This window comes from Theropithecus gelada, chromosome 9 (genome assembly GCF_003255815.1).
Source record: "Theropithecus gelada isolate Dixy chromosome 9, Tgel_1.0, whole genome shotgun sequence".
NCBI classification, from domain to species: domain Eukaryota; kingdom Metazoa; phylum Chordata; class Mammalia; order Primates; family Cercopithecidae; genus Theropithecus; species Theropithecus gelada.
This window is the reverse complement of record NC_037677.1, coordinates 22,704,269-22,722,207: the sequence shown is the minus strand read 5'-3', so window position 1 is coordinate 22,722,207 and position 17,939 is coordinate 22,704,269. Positions and strand designations below refer to the sequence as shown.

At 42.2% G+C, this 17,939-nt stretch overlaps 1 protein-coding gene across 24 annotated transcripts in view; it reads right to left on the bottom strand.

Annotated features, from left to right (window-relative positions):
* ACBD5 (acyl-CoA binding domain containing 5) overlaps positions 1–17,939 on the bottom strand; it is a 61,570-nt gene that overhangs the window by 16,896 nt on the left and 26,735 nt on the right. For 23 of the 24 annotated variants that reach the window (XM_025396997.1, XM_025397001.1, XM_025397010.1 and 20 more), the window contains 5 exons: positions 16,647–16,753; positions 11,600–11,867; positions 9,040–9,239; positions 6,018–6,068; positions 5,281–5,390 (listed from right to left, as the gene is read on the bottom strand). In XM_025396997.1, coding sequence (XP_025252782.1) covers positions 5,281–5,390; positions 6,018–6,068; positions 9,040–9,239; positions 11,600–11,867; positions 16,647–16,753 — 736 coding nt within the window. Of the gene's footprint in view, positions 1–5,276; positions 5,391–6,017; positions 6,069–9,039; positions 9,240–11,599; positions 11,868–16,646; positions 16,754–17,939 lie in introns of those variants that run through there. The other variant, XM_025396995.1, reaches the window with a different exon arrangement.

Below are 17,939 nucleotides of genomic sequence, written 5' to 3'. Positions count from 1 at the left end.
AAGGGCAGACAACTTGGTCTCTGAACCCCCAATCTTTTTTTTTTTTTTGAGACAGAGTCTCACTCTGTCACCCAGGCTGGAGTGTAGTGGTGCACGATCTCAGCTCACCGCAACCTCCACCTCCTGGGTTCAAGCTATTCTCCTGCCTCAGCCTCCCGAAATGCTGGGATTACAGGTGTGAGCCACTGTGCCCAGTCTGAACCCCCAATCTTCTAAGATAATAGAGTGAACATAAATCACTGTCTTCAGAACTTTAGACTTGTTTTCAGGCTCTTAGTGAGATCTTTCTGTTTTGTTTTGTTCTAAATCAACTTGCAAAATGGAGGATATAGTGTGATAGAAGAAAAGTCACAGGAAACAACAGATAAGGGAACAGGAATAAATTCTGCCTTACCCCTCACCGCGGTGAATGCTGCTCTAGCTGCACTGCTGCGGTTCCTTCTCCTCCTTAGAAGCCCGGGCCTGACTTTTTGTGTCAGTGCCTTCTGCCCTAGGCTCCATTTGGAGAATATTCTTCCTGAGACCCTCCCCACTCCCAACAAGTTTGTATTTATTACCTCTCTACAGAAGGCTGAATGTCCCCAAGATTACATGATAGCACATTTAGGAATCTGGGCAGGCTGCTTAAGAAAACTGGTTAGTCAAGACTATCCTGGCTAACACGGTGAAACCCCATCTCTACTGAAAATACAAACACAAAATTAGCCGGGCGTGGTGGCGGGCGCCTGTAGTCCCAGCTACTCGACTACTCGGGAGACTGTGGGACAATGGCGTGAACCCGGGATGGGAAGCTTGCAGTAAACCGAGATAATGCCACTGCAATCCAGCCTGGGTGATAGAGCGAGACTCTATCTCAAAAAAGAAAACTGGTTAGAAACATCCTTTCCTTCAAAGTAATGTCAGAGGCATGTGAACCAGAGCAACTCCATCTTGAATAGGATCTGGGTAAAATGAGGCTGAGATCTACTGGGCTGCATTCCCAGACGGTTAAGCCATTCTAAGTTACAGGATGAGACAACAGGTCGGCACAAGATACAGGTCATAAAGACCTTGCTGATAAAACAGGTTGCAGTAAAAAAGCTGGCTAAAACCCACCAAAACCAAGATAGTGATGAGAGTGACCTTTGATCTTCCCTCACTGCTACACTCCCACCAGTGCCATGACAATTTACAAATGCCATGGCAACATCAGGAAGTTACCCTATATGGTCTAAAAAGGGGAAGCACGAATAATCCACCCCTTGTTTAGCATATCATCAAGAAATAACCACAAAAATGGGCAACGAGCAGCCATTATTCTATCCCTGTACTTTCTTTTTTTTTTTTTTTTTTTTTTTTGAGATGGAGTCTCACTGTGTCACCTAGGCTTGAGTACAGTGGCATGATCTCAGCTCACTGCAACCTCCACCTCTGGGTTCAAGCAATTCCCCTGCCTCAGCCTCCCTAGTAGCTGGGATTATGGGCACCAGACCACAACCAGCTAATTTTGGCATTTTTAGTAGAGATGGGGTTTCACCATGTTGGTCAGGCTGGTCTCGAACTCCTGACCTCAGATGATGGGCCCACCTCAGCCTCCCAAAGTGCTGGGATTACAGGCGTGAGCCACCATGCGTGGCCTATTCCTCTACCTTCTTAAACTTGCTTTCACTTTACTCTTACAGACTTGCCCTGAATTTTTTCTTGCACAAGATCCAAGAACTCTCTCTTGGGGTCTGGATTGGGGCCCCTTTCTTGTAACAGTAATGTTTAGGCTGGGCATGGTGGTTCAGTCCTGTAATCCCAGTATGAGAGAGACTGAGGTGGGAGGATCTCTTGAGGGCAGGAGTTCAAGACTAGCCTTGGCAATATAGTGAGACCCCATCTCAACAAAAACTAAGAAAATTAGCTGACACCTGCCTGTAGTCCCAGCTTCTCAGCAGGCGGAGGCAGGAGGATTGCTTGAGCCCAGGAGTTTGAGGCTGCAATGACCAATGATTGTGCCATTACACTGCAACCCAGGCAAGAGAGTGAGACCCTGTCTCAGATAAATAAATAAATAAAGTAATAGTTTAAGAGTAGTTCTTAGACTTAACAGGTCTGCTTTCAGTATTTAACTCAAGGATAATTTTAATAGCAGAGTTGTCAGGCTAGACAACCAGGGACAGGTGTTACCACAGGAGACCGTTCAGGGCCTATTTCTGAACAAGAAGTCTGCAGGCTTTGTTCTTCCTATCACATACAGAATTTTCTTCTGATTCATTGCAGAGTGATAGCGTAAGAAATCTCTTTTACTTTTAAATTTATATTATTCCACACTAGGAAAAAAAACAGCAGACTTTATGTATTACTTTTAATGTTGAAGGAAAAGATATTTATTTTCAAAAACTTATCACAGGTTCAGTGCGCTGGCTCACGCCTGTAATCCCAACACTTTGAGAAGCCGAGGCGGCTGGATCACCTGAGATCAGGAGTTCGAGACCAGTCTGGTCAACATGGTGACACCCCATCTCTACTAAAAATACAAAAATTAGTTGGGCGTGGTGGCGCATGCCTGTAGTCCCAGCTACTCAGGAGGCTGAGGCAAGAAAATCACTTGAACCCAGAAGGCAGAGGTTGCAGTGAGCCGAGATCACGCCACTGCACTCCAGCCTCCAGTCCTATATGTTTTATATACATATAAGACTATCCTATCTCTATTGGACATATCCTAGTATGTCTGTGTCCACATGCATATTTATTCAATAAAATGAAAGCTTTTCCATGTCTTATGGCACTTCTGTTTGCCATCCTGCCCAAAGAGGGATTCAGTCATAGACGCAACACACATTTATTGAGCACCTACTACATGCCAGACACTGTTTTGGGGGATGAGCTACAGGATGATCCCTATTATGAGTAGGGCACACCCTCTATTTGCCCACACTTTCCCCATCCTAATCAGATTTCTAGACCTTTCTCTTAATCTTTAACATAGAACCTGTCTCTTCCAAACCATACAACTGCTCTCTGGTCTTCATTCCTTTAACTGGCAGATTAAAAATTGCTAAACAATGCTAGATGAAAAGATGTCTAAATCCCCTCAAGATTAAAACTTATTTCCACCATATCAAATATGACCCTACCACCAACCACAGTTAATCTATTACATATATAAGCAAACAATATGTAAAAATACTACACCTCATCAAAATGAAGTTGCATAGTGCTGCAGAATTTGCAATTTGGAAGGATCAAACAGTTAACATACAGTAAAAAACTTATAAAGGTTCAATAATAAACAAGTAGAAAATTAAAAATAGGAAAGAGTTTCTACATTCAGAGACATCTATGAACAGCTAAAAGGGATATTTAGGAGAAATAGTGAACAACCTTTTACAAAACTTCTACTAGTGAGGAACATTTTAAAAATTTTTAGAAAAACTCCAATTTTATGTGACTGTTGAAGCTGAGTGTGGTTTGTTTTTTCAGTCTTTAATGAATTGATAAGCTGTTTCCATCTTAAACATAAAATAAATTATTAACCAAAGTAAGCTTTAGGTTTTTTTTTTTTTTTTCAGGCAAATTCCTCTACTCTCTAACTCCCAACTTTCCACAACGGAAACATGAAAAGGAACTTTGAGATGCATTAAAAATATGTAAACATCTACCCATAGTGGCACGGAGCTCTGCTGCTTATATCCAGCATTACTACATATCTAACAAACGCTTGGTTCTTCTTTCCTATTACCAGGGATATTTTAATGTAAAACACTGTATAGCACTAAACCCAACCATCACAGGAGGAATTGAAAATGTGTAAAAGAAGAAAAGAAAGGATTTAAATTCAGGTCTATATCTTTCTTTTTGATTTTTTGAGACAGTCGCACTCCATCACCCAGGCTGGAGTGCAGTGGCATGATCATGATTCATGGCAACCTCAACCTCCTGGGCTCAAGTTGATCCTCCCGCCTCAGCCTCCGGAGTATCTGGGACTAGAGACATGCACAACCAACCCGGCTAATTTTTTATTTAATTTTTTAAACTTTTTGTAGAGACAGTCTCACTTTCTCACCCAGGCTGTTCTTGAATTCCTGGGCTCAAGCAATCCACCCAACTCAGCTTCCCAAAGTCCTGGGATTATAGACATGAGCCATCGCACCTGGCAACTTTTTAGATTTAAGGATTTTCTTGAACCCAAGGGTTTGGCCTCAGGTTATTCCTAACATGGACAGACTCAGAGTTACTTTCAGGGATTCCAATCTATTATTTTCTGACCTATTTGAGGTATCTTGTCATCCCAAACTGAAATTCCGGCCCTCAAATTAAAGTAACGTCCGGCCAGGCACAGTGGCTCATGCCTGTAATTCCAGCTCTTTGGGAAGCCGAGGTGGGCAAATCACCTGAGGTCAGGAGTTTGAGACCAATCTGGCCAACATGGTGAAACTCCATCTCTACTAAAAATACAAAAATTAGCTGGGCGTGGTGCCACATGCCTGTAATCCCAGCTGCTTGGGAGGCTGAGGCAGGAGAATCGCTTGAACCGGGGAGGCAGAGGTTGCAGTGAGCTGAGATGGCGCCACTGCACTCCAGCCTGGGCAATAAGAGCAAAACTTCATCTCAAAAACACAAATTAATAAAATAAAATAAATTTTAAAAATAAAGGTACCTCCAAATTCCTGTTTAATTAATTGTTTAAAATAGAGACAGCATCTCCCCATGTTGCCCAGGCCTGTTTCAAACTCCTTTGCTCAAGCAATCCTCCTGCCTCGCCCTCCCCAAAGTGCTGGGATAACAGGTGTGACCCACTGTGCCTTTAAGAACATTGTTTCCTCACAAACCATAACATTTAAACTACATATAAACTGCGCTCAGTGGTACATGCCTGTAGTCCCAGCCACTCAGGAGGCTGAGGCGGAAAGGAGCACTTGAGCCAAGGAGTCTGAGGCTTCAGTGCACACGATCATGCCTGTGAATAGCCACTGCCCTCCAGTTTGGGCAACAAAACGAGACCTGGTCTCAAAAAAAGAAAAAAAGAAGAAAAAAAGCAGCGTGTAGTCATTTTTGTGTTGTTGCCTAAATCAAAGGTGCGTAAATCCATCAGATGCTCTCAAGTGAAAATGTTTTTAAGTCTAACAAGTACCTAGGAATCCACAAGATAACATTTCCAAGGTAGTTTCAGTCTCAGGATAAATATAGAATGTTCACTATGACGATGGATGTATCTATAAAAGGGACCTAGCATCCCTTAATTGCTGCTTAAAACTCTGTCTACTATAGGTTATGAGAGTTACACACCATTTCAAAAGATAAAACTGGTCTTACCTTCTCCTTCTTTGATAGTATAAATACACCAACCACTGTGCAATAAAAGGCCATATGATGGCAAAAGTTAGCACACCAGGAGACATCTCGAAGGGCCACCAAGATGGTCTCTGAGAAAATACAATGAGCTTGTCACCAACTGCATGTATCAACTTACAAACATACCTAATTCACAATTTTGAAAGTAGAAAAGAAAATTAGTAACAAATCTCACTCCTGCTGAAAAACAGGAAGATATTCTGCATTTCAGAGTATAATTTAGGAAGCAGGCTTTCAGGAGTAGTTCAGGCTTAAATAAACACAAAACAAGTATTTTTTAACTGCAAAGGTAGATTTCATTTGGAATGATTTAAAGATTTTGTATATTCTAAATGTATTGTAACATATGAAACCCTGGGCCGGGCGCGGTGGCTCATGCCTATAATCCCAGCACTCTGGGAGGCTGAGGCAGGTGGATCGCGAAGTCAGGAGATCGAGACCATCCTGGCTAACATGGTGAAACCCCGTCGCTACTAAAAATACAAAAAATTAGCCGGGCATGGTGGCAGGCACCTGTAGTCCCAGCTACTCAGGAAGCTGAGGCAGGAGAATGACATGAACCCAGGAGGTGGAGTTTGCAGTGAGCCGAGATCGCGCCACTGCACTCCAGCCTAGACGACAGTGAGACTCCATCTCAAAATAAAACAAAACAAAACATATGAAACCCTGGCATTTAAATTTTTAAAAAACCGTCTTACCTGTGAGGTGGGCTGAGGAGTAGTCTGCAATGTTGATGTTGACGATTTTGCCTGTAAATGCAAATGAAAGTGACTTAGCCTTGAAAAAATGAAAGACACAATAATTTTTCTATTTCCCATCTTTTTTTAAAAGGCAGAAATATTGAGGGTTTTTTTGGGGTTGCTTTTGTTTTCTTTATGTATAGAACGGTTGGAACATAGAAATATTAGTTTATTCAGTATTTTTCTGCTAACTATACTTAGATTGTCCTGAAACTAATACTTACCGAAGGACAAGTTCCCTAAAATGGCAATCCAAACAATACTTTGATGCTTTATGTTTTTAGCTCAAATTGCATAAAATTATCAAAATAAAACCTCAAATAAATCTAAACTCTTATGTTTACAGTCTTATTACATTACCTACTTGACTTTTCTTTTAGAGACATGATCTCGGCTCACTGCAACCTCTGCCTCACAAGTAGCTGGGAGACATGCACCACCACACCCAGCTAATTTTTGTATTTTTAGTAGTAGAGATGGGGTTTCACTATGTTAGCCAGGCTGGTCTCGAACTCCCGACCTCAGGTGATCCACCCACCTCAGCCTCCAAAAGTGTTGGTATTATAGGCATGAGACACCATGCCTGGCCCAATTTATTTTTTCTATGAGTCATCCAAGTGAATTATTCAAATTTTAAGGAAAAAAAGTCCTTAAATCAAAATCTTTTCAACTTTATTTTATTATTGTATTGTATTTTTGTAGAGATGAGGTCTTGCTCTGTTGCCCAGGCTGGTGAGATCATGGCTCACTGCAGCCTTGCACTCCTGGGTTCAAGCTATCATCCTGCCTCAGCTTTCTGATTAGCTGGGCCGACCACCAAGCCTAGCTATCTTAATTTTACTTTTTTGGTAGACACAGGGTCTTGCCATGTTGCCCAGGCTGGTCTTGAACTCCTAGCCTCAAGTTATCCTCCCGCCTTGACCTCCCAAAGTGCTGAGATTACAAGTGTGAGCCATGGGCCTAGCCTAAAGTTTTCTGTAACAGTGAAAAAGTAAATGTCTAAGAAAATACATCAAAAGAATTTTAGCAGAATTTCAATACCACTAAAGATACTGAATATATGTAAAATATTCTTTAAAAAAAAAAAAAAAGAGCCTGCCAGGCTCAGTGGCTCACGCCTGTAATCCCAAGCACTTTGGGAGGCCGAGGTGGGCTGATCACTTGAGCTCAGGAGTTTGAGAACAGCCTAGGCAACATGGCATAACTCTGTTTCTACAAAAAATACAAAAATTAGCCAGACGTGGTTGTGTGCACCTATGGTTCCAGCTACCTGGGAAGCTGAGGTGGGAGGATGACTTGAGCCCAGGAGGTAGAGGTTACCGTGAGCCAAGTGCAGTGGCATGATCTAGGCTCACTGCAACCTCTGCCAATGGGGTTCAGGTGATTCTCATGCCTCAGCCTCCTGAGTAGCTGGGATTACAGGGACGCACCACCACGCCCAGCTAATTTTTGTATTTTCAGTAGCGATGGGGTTTCACCATGCTGGCCAGGCTGGTCTCGAACTCCTGGCCTCAAGCAATCCACTCGCCTCAGCCTCCCAAAGTGCTGAAATTACAGGTGTGAGTCACCACACCTGGTCATAAGGCACTATTTTAAACTCTTTTTCCTTATACACCTTCTTGAGGTTCTGATGAAGACAACAAGTCCTCTCCCATCAAAAATGCAAGATAAAAGACAAATGTGCATAGCATTTTAGGGCGTTCATAGACTCCTGGAAGTCTAGGAATTTGCAGTCTGATTAATAATAATATGTAACTGAGAGGCCGGGTGCAGTGGCTCACGCCTGTAATCCCAGCACTTTGGGAGGCTGAGGCGGGTGGATCACGAGGTCAAGAGATTGAGAGCACCCTGGCCAACATGGTGAAGACCTGTCTCTACTAAAAACACAAAAATTAGTCGGGCATGGTGGCGTGCGCCTATAGTCCCAGCTACTCAGGAGGCTGAGGTAGAAGGATCGCTTGAACCCGGGAGGTGGAGATTGCAGTAAGTCAAGATCCTGCCACTGCATTCCAGCCTGGTGACAGAATGAGACTCCATCTCCAAAAAACCCCAAAATAATAATAATAATAATAACAACAACAATAACAACAAGTAACTGAGAATCCTGGAGATACATATAATTTTAAAAAATGTGATAGCTTGAGTAACTTACTGATTAGGTAAAGAGAAAGATATTCATGGTGGTTGTTTAGGAAAGCCTGCGGTATCAGTTTCTTTACATAAGCCTACATTTAATGTATTTATCTTGCAATGGAAGCACATCTTCTTTGATTAATCCTTACAAATACTTCTTAACATCTGTTACAGCATGATGCTTCAATGTTGTATAATGTTTGCAGCTAGGTCAGAGAGCCAACGCTAATTACTTCTCTATTCTTTCCAACAAATGTTACTCAAGAAAGGGCAGCTGAGTTCAGGGATTATCATAGGCCACAGTTGAAACTATAAATCAAGCTGTAGTGTCTCTTCCTATGAACCCTTTTCCCTTCTTTTATTTATTTACTTATTTTTTTTTTTTTGAGACAGCGTCTCACTCTCTCACCTAGGCTGGAGTGCAGTGGCGTGATCTCGGCTCACGCAACCTCTGCTTCCCAGGTTCACGGCACGCTCCTGCCTCAGCCTCCTAAGTACCTGGGATCACAGGCATGCCAACACCATACCTGGCTAACTTTTGTATTTTTAGTAGAGACAGAATTTCACCATGTTGGCCAGTCTGGTCTCGAACTCCTGAACTCAGGTGATCCTCCCAAAGTGTTGGGATTATAAGCGTGAGCCACCATGCCCAGCCATTTTTCTATTATTTTAAGCAGTAATTAGTTTCTTGGTCAGTCTTTTCTTAAACAATATTTTCAAAACTAAGTTCTATTTTCTAAAAAAATCAGTAAAATACATTAATTTATGTAAATATGATCAACAGAGATTCCACATTGCTTTCCAGAATCAATAAGCAGAAGAAGATATGACACATTTGGAAGTTTACCTGCAAAGCAGTCAGCGTTTCCAGTTTCTGCAGTCTCTGAAGGACATTCTGCATGTCCTCCTGCAGTCTCATCAGCACGAGGGCGATCTGCTCATTGAGGCTGCCTCGGGACCCTCTGTCAGAGCCCCAGCGCTCCCCATCACCTCCACTTCCCACCTGCCGGCCCTTGGTTCCTTCGCTCAGGTGTTGCATCCTATGTCCTATTTTAAGAGGCAAAAATAAGCTTGTTTTAAATAATTCTTATACAAGTAGAAACTGTGTTTTATTCATTTTCCTGTTATTTCTTTTAGATGTAAATCTCCAAAGTGTGGCCGGGAGCAGTGGCTCACACCTGTAATCCCAGAACTTTGGGAGGCTGAGGCGGGTGGATTACCTGAGGTCAGGAGTTCAAGACCAGCCTGGCCAACATGCTGAAACCCTGTCTCTACCAAAAATATAAAAATTAGCCCGGTGTGGTGGCATGCGACTGTAATCCCAGCTACTTGGGAGGCTGAGGCAGGAGAATCGTTCAAACCCTGGAGGCGGTGGTTGTAGTGAGCCGAGATCACGCCACTGCACTCCAGCCTGGGCAACAGAGCGATACTCCATCTCAAAAAAATTAAAAAATAACCTTCCAAAGTGGAGTAGAAGCAATCGAGAAGTACATAAAATAAACTGCTGAGATCAAAGGAATTGATTTGTAAACTTCTATTCATATTGATATATTGTAAAATTTTTTGCTAAGGTTCTGTAATATACACAATATACTAATACATTATGCAAATAATTCAGAAATAATACACACATTTGGAGTGCATGCTCAAACATTCTTTACTAATAAGGTAACCAGACTGAAAAAATCTAAAGACTTTTTTTTTTTTTAAATAGAGACGAGGTCTCCCCATGTTACCCAAATTGGTCTCGAACGCTTGGGTTCAAGCAATTCACATGCCCCGGCCTCCCAAACTGCTGGGATTATAGGCATGAACCACCACTCCTGGCCCTGAAGACTCCTTCTTTAGAGTATTAAAAGTTACAATAAAGAGCTACTTTTGCCTTTTGGGTCTTTTTTTTTGGTTTCATTACATTATAAATCTCCAAAGGTATTTGTTTTTGAGACAGAGTCTCACCCTGTTGCCCAGGCTGGAGTGCAATGGCTCACTGCAACCTCCGCCTCCCAGGTTCAGCCAATTCTCCTGCCTCAGCCTCCCAAGCAACTGGAATTATAGGCACATGCCACCTATGCCCGGTTAATTTTTGTATTTTTAGTAGAGACGGAGTTTTACTTTGTTGGCCAGGCTAGTCTCGAACTCCTGACCTCAAGTGATCTGCCTGCCTCGGCCTCCCAAAGTGCTGGGATTACAGAAGTGAGCCACCATGCCCAGACATCCAAAGGATTTTAAATGTGTTGTTCTTATTCTAAATTGTGTGTTCCTTATAGAAATCTCACTACTATTAAGATTTTGTTATATAGCCATCCATTCTTTTCTCTGGACATATATTTGCAAAATTGGCACTACCCCCTTATACATTGATTTTTATGTCCTAGTTTTAAAATCGTATTATGAACACTTATCTGCATCATTAAATTTTATTCCAAAAACACTTAAATGGTTACATAAATTCCCTAGTTAGGTTATGAAATAATTCACTCAACCATTCTCCACTTTTGGATAGGTAGGATGAGTTCAAATTTTTTCTGTTACAAATAAAATTTCAATGAATGGTTTTATATATGTAAATCCTCGTCCAAATTTCCCTTGATCTCTTTAGGACAGATTCCAAAAAAAATCATTACTGGATTAAAGGATAACAACTGGGTCAAGGTTCCCAAGCTATTTTTCAGAAGGCTGAAACAGTGTTACAGTGCAGACTATAAAAGGTACTATTGCGTTACCCTACCCTTGCAGGAATGAAATATTACAAAATTTTACATTTGCTAATATAATGAGCAAGTTTTGTTTTGAATAATAAACAGGAAATTGTCTAGCTCACTGCCCTGTAGCATCCTGGACCTCCACTGCAGCAGAATTCCCATAGCTGAACCTGCATCAAGCATTGTCGGGGATTAAAAGGGAAACTGAATTACAGCTATTTGCAAAGTTAAACCCCAAAATGGGCCCTGAGGTGCCTGATGCTGTTTTCAAGACTTCTATCTTGAAAAATCTATCAAGGAGGTAAATTTTCAGATCAGTCTGGGCAACATAGTGAGATGCTCATCGCTACAAAAAAAACTTTTTCAATTAGTCAGGCGGCCAGGCATAGCTCATGCCAGTAATCCCAGCACTTTGGGAGGCTGAGGTGGATGGATCACCCGAGATCAGTTTGAGACCAGCCTGGCTAATATGGTAAAACCCCATCTCTACTAAAAATACAAAAATTAGCCAGGCGTGGTGGCAGGTGCCTATAATCCCAGCTACTCGAGAGGCTGAGAATCACTTGAACCCGGGAGGCAGAGATTGCAGTGAGCCAAGATTGCGCCACTGCACTCCAGCCTTGGTGACAGAGCACGAGATTCCATCTCAAAAATAAATAAGAAAATCAGTAAAGATAGTGAGGGAAGAAAAAAGGTAATCCACACCTCTTCCTCTTCTGACATTAGAGAATTCGTCACTTTCTCCACCTCGCTTCTCCCGATGTGGCGCCCCGCTGTTATTCCTGCCATCTTCTCCTCCATGCTTGACTTCACCTTTTCCTTCAACTGCAACCACCTGCATATTCCCAATGTTGCCATTTCCAGGAGGTACTTGAACATCTTCATGAAATCCAGAATTTTCCACAGGTTGACTGGAATGACCACCCAAGTAATACTGAAATGGTCCATTGTTGGACGTAAAGCTGTCTGAAGACTACAAATTTAAAATGACACTTAGTTAAAAGCTAGAAACATGAATTATACACCACAAAGTTTTTACAGCAATAGGAGAAATACTGTTTTCCTAAAACGTTCTTTCATGTCATTATTGGAAATATTCTTTAACTAAAAAATGTCTTTAATTCACATGTTGCTTCCTATCTGAAGGGAAGAAATGGGATAAGAATGATTTGTCCACGAACAGAGTCAAGAAGACTGGGCAGTGAATTGTTTTTTTGTTTTTGTTTGTTTGTTTGTTTTTGAGACAGAGTCGCACTCTGTTACCAGGCTGGAGTTCAATGGCACGATCTCGGCTCACTGCAACCTCCACCTCCCAGGTTCAAGCGATTCTCCTGCTTCAGCCTCCCAAGTAGCTGGGATTACAGGCACGCGCTGCCACGCCCGGTTAATTTTTATATTTTTCGTAAAGACGGGGTTTCACCATGTTGGCCAGAATGGTCTCAATCTCCTGACCTCATGATCCATCCACCTTGGCCTCCCAAAGTGCTGGGATTACAGGCGTGAGACACCATGCCTGGCCAGTGAATTGTTTTTGTGAGTCAGTTATTAAAGAAACATCTAAATTTCTATGCTTACCTTATGCTTAGAGATTACTGCCTAAAATTTTTTTTTTTTTTTTTGAGATGCAGTCTTGCACTGTCCCCCAGGCTGGAGTGCAGGGGAGCGATCTTGGCTCACTGCAAGCCCCGCCTCCCGGGTTCACGCCATTCTCCTGCCTCAGCCTCCCGAGTAGATGGGGCTACAGGCGCCCACCAACATGCCCGACTACTTTTTTTCTTTTTTGTATTTTTAGTAGAGAAGGGGTCTCACCGTGTTAGCCAGGATGGTCTTGATCTCCTGACCTCGTGATCCGCCCGCCTCATCCTCCCAAAGTGCTGGGATTACAGGCTTGAGCCACCACACCCAGTCCTAAATATTTTTTTTAAGTCAAAGCAAGTTTATTAAGAAAGTAAAGGAATAAAGAATGACTACTGTGTAGGCAGAGCCTAAATATGTTTTTAAAAGAACCCACCTAAGACTTTGGTGGATGACAACCTATAATTAACTGGACTTGGTGAAGGTGGTGATGAGGTGGGTATCTTATCTAAGGTTTCCTTCAGGAAGGGACATCTGAGTTAGGATATAAAAGGTATATAAGAGTCCTCAGTGAAGAGGGAGGATGTACAAGTAGGGGTGGGGGTGGGAAGGGACTTGACACATTAGAGAAACAGTGAGATGGCCAGGGTGGGTGGTGAGCAATGACCAAATAGGAGAGTGGTGTTAACATAGGCCAGCAAGGGGCCAGGCACAGTGGCTCATACCTGTAATCTCAGCACTTTGGGAGGCCGAGGCAGGCAGATCACTTGAGGCCAGGAGTATAGGACCAGCCTGGCCAACATGGTGAGACCCTGTCGTTACTAAAAATACAAATATTAGCCAGGCAGCGTAGCACATGCCTGTAGTCCCAGCTACTTGGAAGGCTGAGGCACAAGAATCACTTGAACCCAGGAGATAGAAGTTGTAGTAAGCCCAGATTGTGCCACTGAACTCCAGAAGCCAGGTCAGACAGCCCCCTGAGCTTTAGTCCATTAACTGATTGAGAGGGAAAACAGGAACAAACCTATAATTTAGCAGCCGGATATTTACTGAAATCAATCTCTATCTGGTCCCTTTCATCAATCTTCCCCAAACATCTCTTTTTTAAAAAGAAAAAATAACAGGGAATCTGGGTTTTTCATCATTTTCATTTTTTACTAATTTCACTAATTTCACTCATTCTCAGTTTGGGCTCCTTATCATTATTTTTCCAATCTATGCTGCCCTTTTTTGTTTTGGAGACAAGTTCTGGCTCTATCGCCCAGGCTGGAGTGCAGTGCCATCTTGGTTCACTGCATCCTCTGCCTCCCAGGCTCAAGCCGCCCTCCCTGAGTAGCTACCACGCCTGGCTACTTTTTTTATTTTTTATAAAGACGTGGTTTTTGCCATGTTCCCCACGCGGCTCTGAAACTCATGAGCTCAAGTGATCCACCTGCCTTGGCCTCCCACAGTGTTGGGATTGTAGGTGTGAGCCACCATGACTGGCCTACGCTACTCATTTGTGTTTGACCTTAAGTAAAAGATAATTTATTCATGTGTTTTTAAAATTTGAGAAAACTAAGAGGTAGATTTAATTGCATTATGAAACGAGAAAAGGAGAAAAACACAAAAAGTTAAAGTCATTTCAGGGAGGCAAAAGATACATGATTTTCTGTAAGACATACTGAACTGTATTAGAACAGGGTAGGGAGGTAGGAGACAGACTGGGGAGAGGATATAAAAAGGCCAAACAGAAATATAGCTGTCAAACCACCCTTATCAGATTAGCAACTAGAATACATAAGGAGCGTAAACAACTCAATAGGAAAAAAACTAATAACCTGATTAAAAATGGGCAAAAGATCGGAAAAGACATTTCTCAAAAGACAAGTGGCAAACAGGTATATGAAAGGTGCTCAACATCACTGATCATCAGAGAAATGCAAATCAAAACTACAACGAGATAGTATCTTACCCCAGTTAAAATTTATCCCAAAGACAAGCAATAACAAATGCTGGCGAGGATGTGGAGAAAAGGAAGCCCTTGTACATTGTTGGTGAGAATGTAAAATTAGTACAGCCCCTATGGAGAACAGTATGGAAGTTCCTCAAAAAACAAACAGGCCGGGTGTGGTGGCTCATGCCTGTAATCCCAGCACTTTGAGAGGCCAAGGTGGGCGGATCACCTGAGGTGATCACCTGAGGGAGTTTGAGATCAGCCTGGCCAACAGGGAGAAACCCCGTCTCTACTAAAAATACAAAATTAGTCGGGCGTGGTGGCGCATGCCTGTAATCCCAGCTACTGGGAAGGCTGAGGCAGGAGAATCACTTGAACCTGGGAGGCGGAGGTTGCAGTGAGCCAAGATCGCCCCATTGCCCTCCAGCCTGGGCAACAAGAGCGAAACTCCGTCTCAAAGGGAAAAAAAAAAACAACAACGCTAAAAATAGAGTTACCATATGACCAGCAATTCCAATGCTGACTGTATACCCAAAAGAAAGGAAATCAATATACTGAAGAGATATCAGCACTCCCATGTTTACTGCAGCACTGTTCACAATAGCCAAGATTTGGAAGCAACCTAAGTGACCATCAACAGATGAATGGATAAAGAAAACATGGTACATATACACGATGGAGTACTATTCTACCATAAAAAGAATGAGACCCTGTCATTTGCAATATGGATGGAATTGGAAGATACTATGTTTAGTGAAATAAGCCAGGCACAGAAAGAAAAACTTCAAATGTTCTCACTTACTTGTGAGAGCTAAAAATTAAAACAATTAAACTCATGGAGATAGAGATACAATGAATGAGATCTAGTACCTGATAGCACAGCAGAGTGGCTACAGTCGGCAATACTTTGTTGTACATTTTAGAATAACTGAGGAAGTACAATTGGAATGTTTGGAACACAAAGAAATGATGAGTGCCTGAAATAATGGATACTCCATTTACCCTGATGTGATTATTACACATCATATGCCTGCACCAAATTATCTCATATGCCCCATAAATATATATCTATTATATTTTTTATATTTTACAAAAATAAAGTAGAGATGGGGGTCTTGCCATCTTGCCCAGGCTGGTCTCAAACTCCTGGCTTCAAGCAAAGTTCCTGCCTCAGCCTCCTGGGATTACAGGTGTGAGCCACCGTGCCCAGTCTAACACATAAATATATACACCTACTATGTGCCCATTAAAATTAAAAATTTAAAAATTAAAAATTAAAATACCGCTGTCATCATTATCAGAAAAAGTTGAGAAAAAGAATTCATGGATGTTTTATAATTTTTTTTTTAAGTCTTCTCTTCCAATACTGGATCTTAACTGAAACTTAAAAATTATTTCCACTAAAAATTTCAATCCAGTGAATTACAGTCAATGTGAAGAACAGACTTATTTGTCTGAACATTATTCAGGCCAGGCTCGGTGGCTCACACCTGTAATCCCAGCATTTTGGGAGGCCGAGGTGGGAGCACTGATTGAGGCCAAGAGTTTGAGACCAGCCTAGGCAACATATCAAGCACCCATTTTTAGGCTGGGCGCAGTGGCTCACGTCCGTAATCCCAGCACTTTGAGAGACAGAGGCGGGCAGATGACTTGAGGCCAGGAGTTTGAGACCAACCTGGCCAACATGGTGAAACTCTGTCTCTAATAAAAATATAAAAATTAGCCAGGTGTGGTGGCACATATCTGTAATCCCAGCTACTTGGGAGGCTGAGGCAGGAGAATTGCTTGAACCTAGGAGGCAGAGGTTGCAGTGACCCAAGATTGCGCCACTGCACTCCAGCCTGGGCGACAGACGGAGACCCCATCTCTAAAAAACAAAAACAACAACAAAGAAGATCATTCAATTTTCCTGAACATTAATACATGTTTCAAACATAGGGACTAGCATAAAAAGTGTTTCCTCTGCATCCCCATCTCACGTCTCCTAGAATATTTATAAATACATGTATATTAATAGTTATATTGGAATAGTTATTATTAATTTTTCTTTCTTCGACTTTTACAGAATTTTACGTATTTTTCAATTCGGAAAAAAATAGTTTAAAATACAAATGTTTAAACATTTTAGGGGTATATTTTCAAAATGAAAAATAGCATGTATATTTGCTACTAATGGAAGTTATGCATTGAATTCTAATACACCACTTTGAAAATACACCAATCAGAAAATGTCATTTTTACCTCTTCTTGTCCAAATTGTTCCATAGAATCACAGTAAACTTCACTGTCTGAATCACTTGTCAAATGCTGAATTCCTGTAACATCTTCAACATGATCATCAATTATATCTAAATATGAACAAAAGTGCAGATAGGGTAATTATACTCTAATAAAAGAAAAACAAATTTATTCCTTTGTTTTTTTGAGATGGAGTCTTCCTCTGTCACCCAGGCTGGAGTGCAGTGGTGTGATCTTGGCTCACTGCAACTTCTACCTCTTGGGTTCAAGCGAGTCTCTTGCCTCAGCCTCCCAAGTAGCTGGGATTACAGGTGCCCACCACCATGCCCAGCTAATTTTTGTTTTGTTTTGTTTTTGAGACAGACTTTTGCTCTTGTGGCCTAGGCTGGAGTGCAATGGCATGATCTCGGCTCACCGCAACCTCTGCCTCCCAGGCAGGTTCAAGTGATTCTCTCGCCTCAGCCTCCCGAGTAGCTGGGATTACAGGTATCGGCCACCACAGCTGGCTAATTTTGAATTTTTAGTAGAGACAGGGTTTCTCCATGTTGGTGAGACTGTTCTCAAACTCCTGAGCTCAGATGATCCACCCGCCTTGGCCTCCCAAAGTACTGTTTATTTTTGTTTTTTGAGGCAGAGTCTCGTTCTGTCGCCCAGGCCGGAGTGCTGTGGCGTGATTTTGGCTCACTGCAACCTCTGCCTCCTGGGTTCAAGTGATTCTCATGCCTCAGCCTTCAAGTAGCTGGGATTACAGGCACATGCCACCATGCCCAGCTAATTTTTTGTATTTTCACTTGAGATGGGGTTTCTCCATGTTAGCCAGGCTGGTCTTGAACTTCTGACCTCAGGTGATCCACCTGCTTCAGCCTCCAAAAGTGCTGGGATTACAGGCGTAAACCACCGCATCCAGCCAACTTTTGTATTTTCAGTAGAGATGGAGTTTGACCATGTTGGTCAGGCTGGTCTCGAACTCCTGACCTCAGGTGATCTGCCTGCCTCGACCTCCCAAAGTGCTGGGATTACAGGCGTGAACCACCGCACCCAGCCAACTTTTGTATTTTCAGTAGAGATGGAGTTTGACCATGTTGGTCAGGCTGGTCTCGAACGCCTGACCTCAGGTGATCTGCCTGCCTCGACCTCCCAAAGTGCTGGGATTACAGGTGTGAGCCACCGTGCCTGACCTTTATTCCATTTTCAAAATTCATCAGCCTTATATTATTTTTATACTGAGAGACAAATTTGATTTATCAAGCCACACTGTTTAAAATTTACCAAAACTTTAAATTTAGTTGATAATTT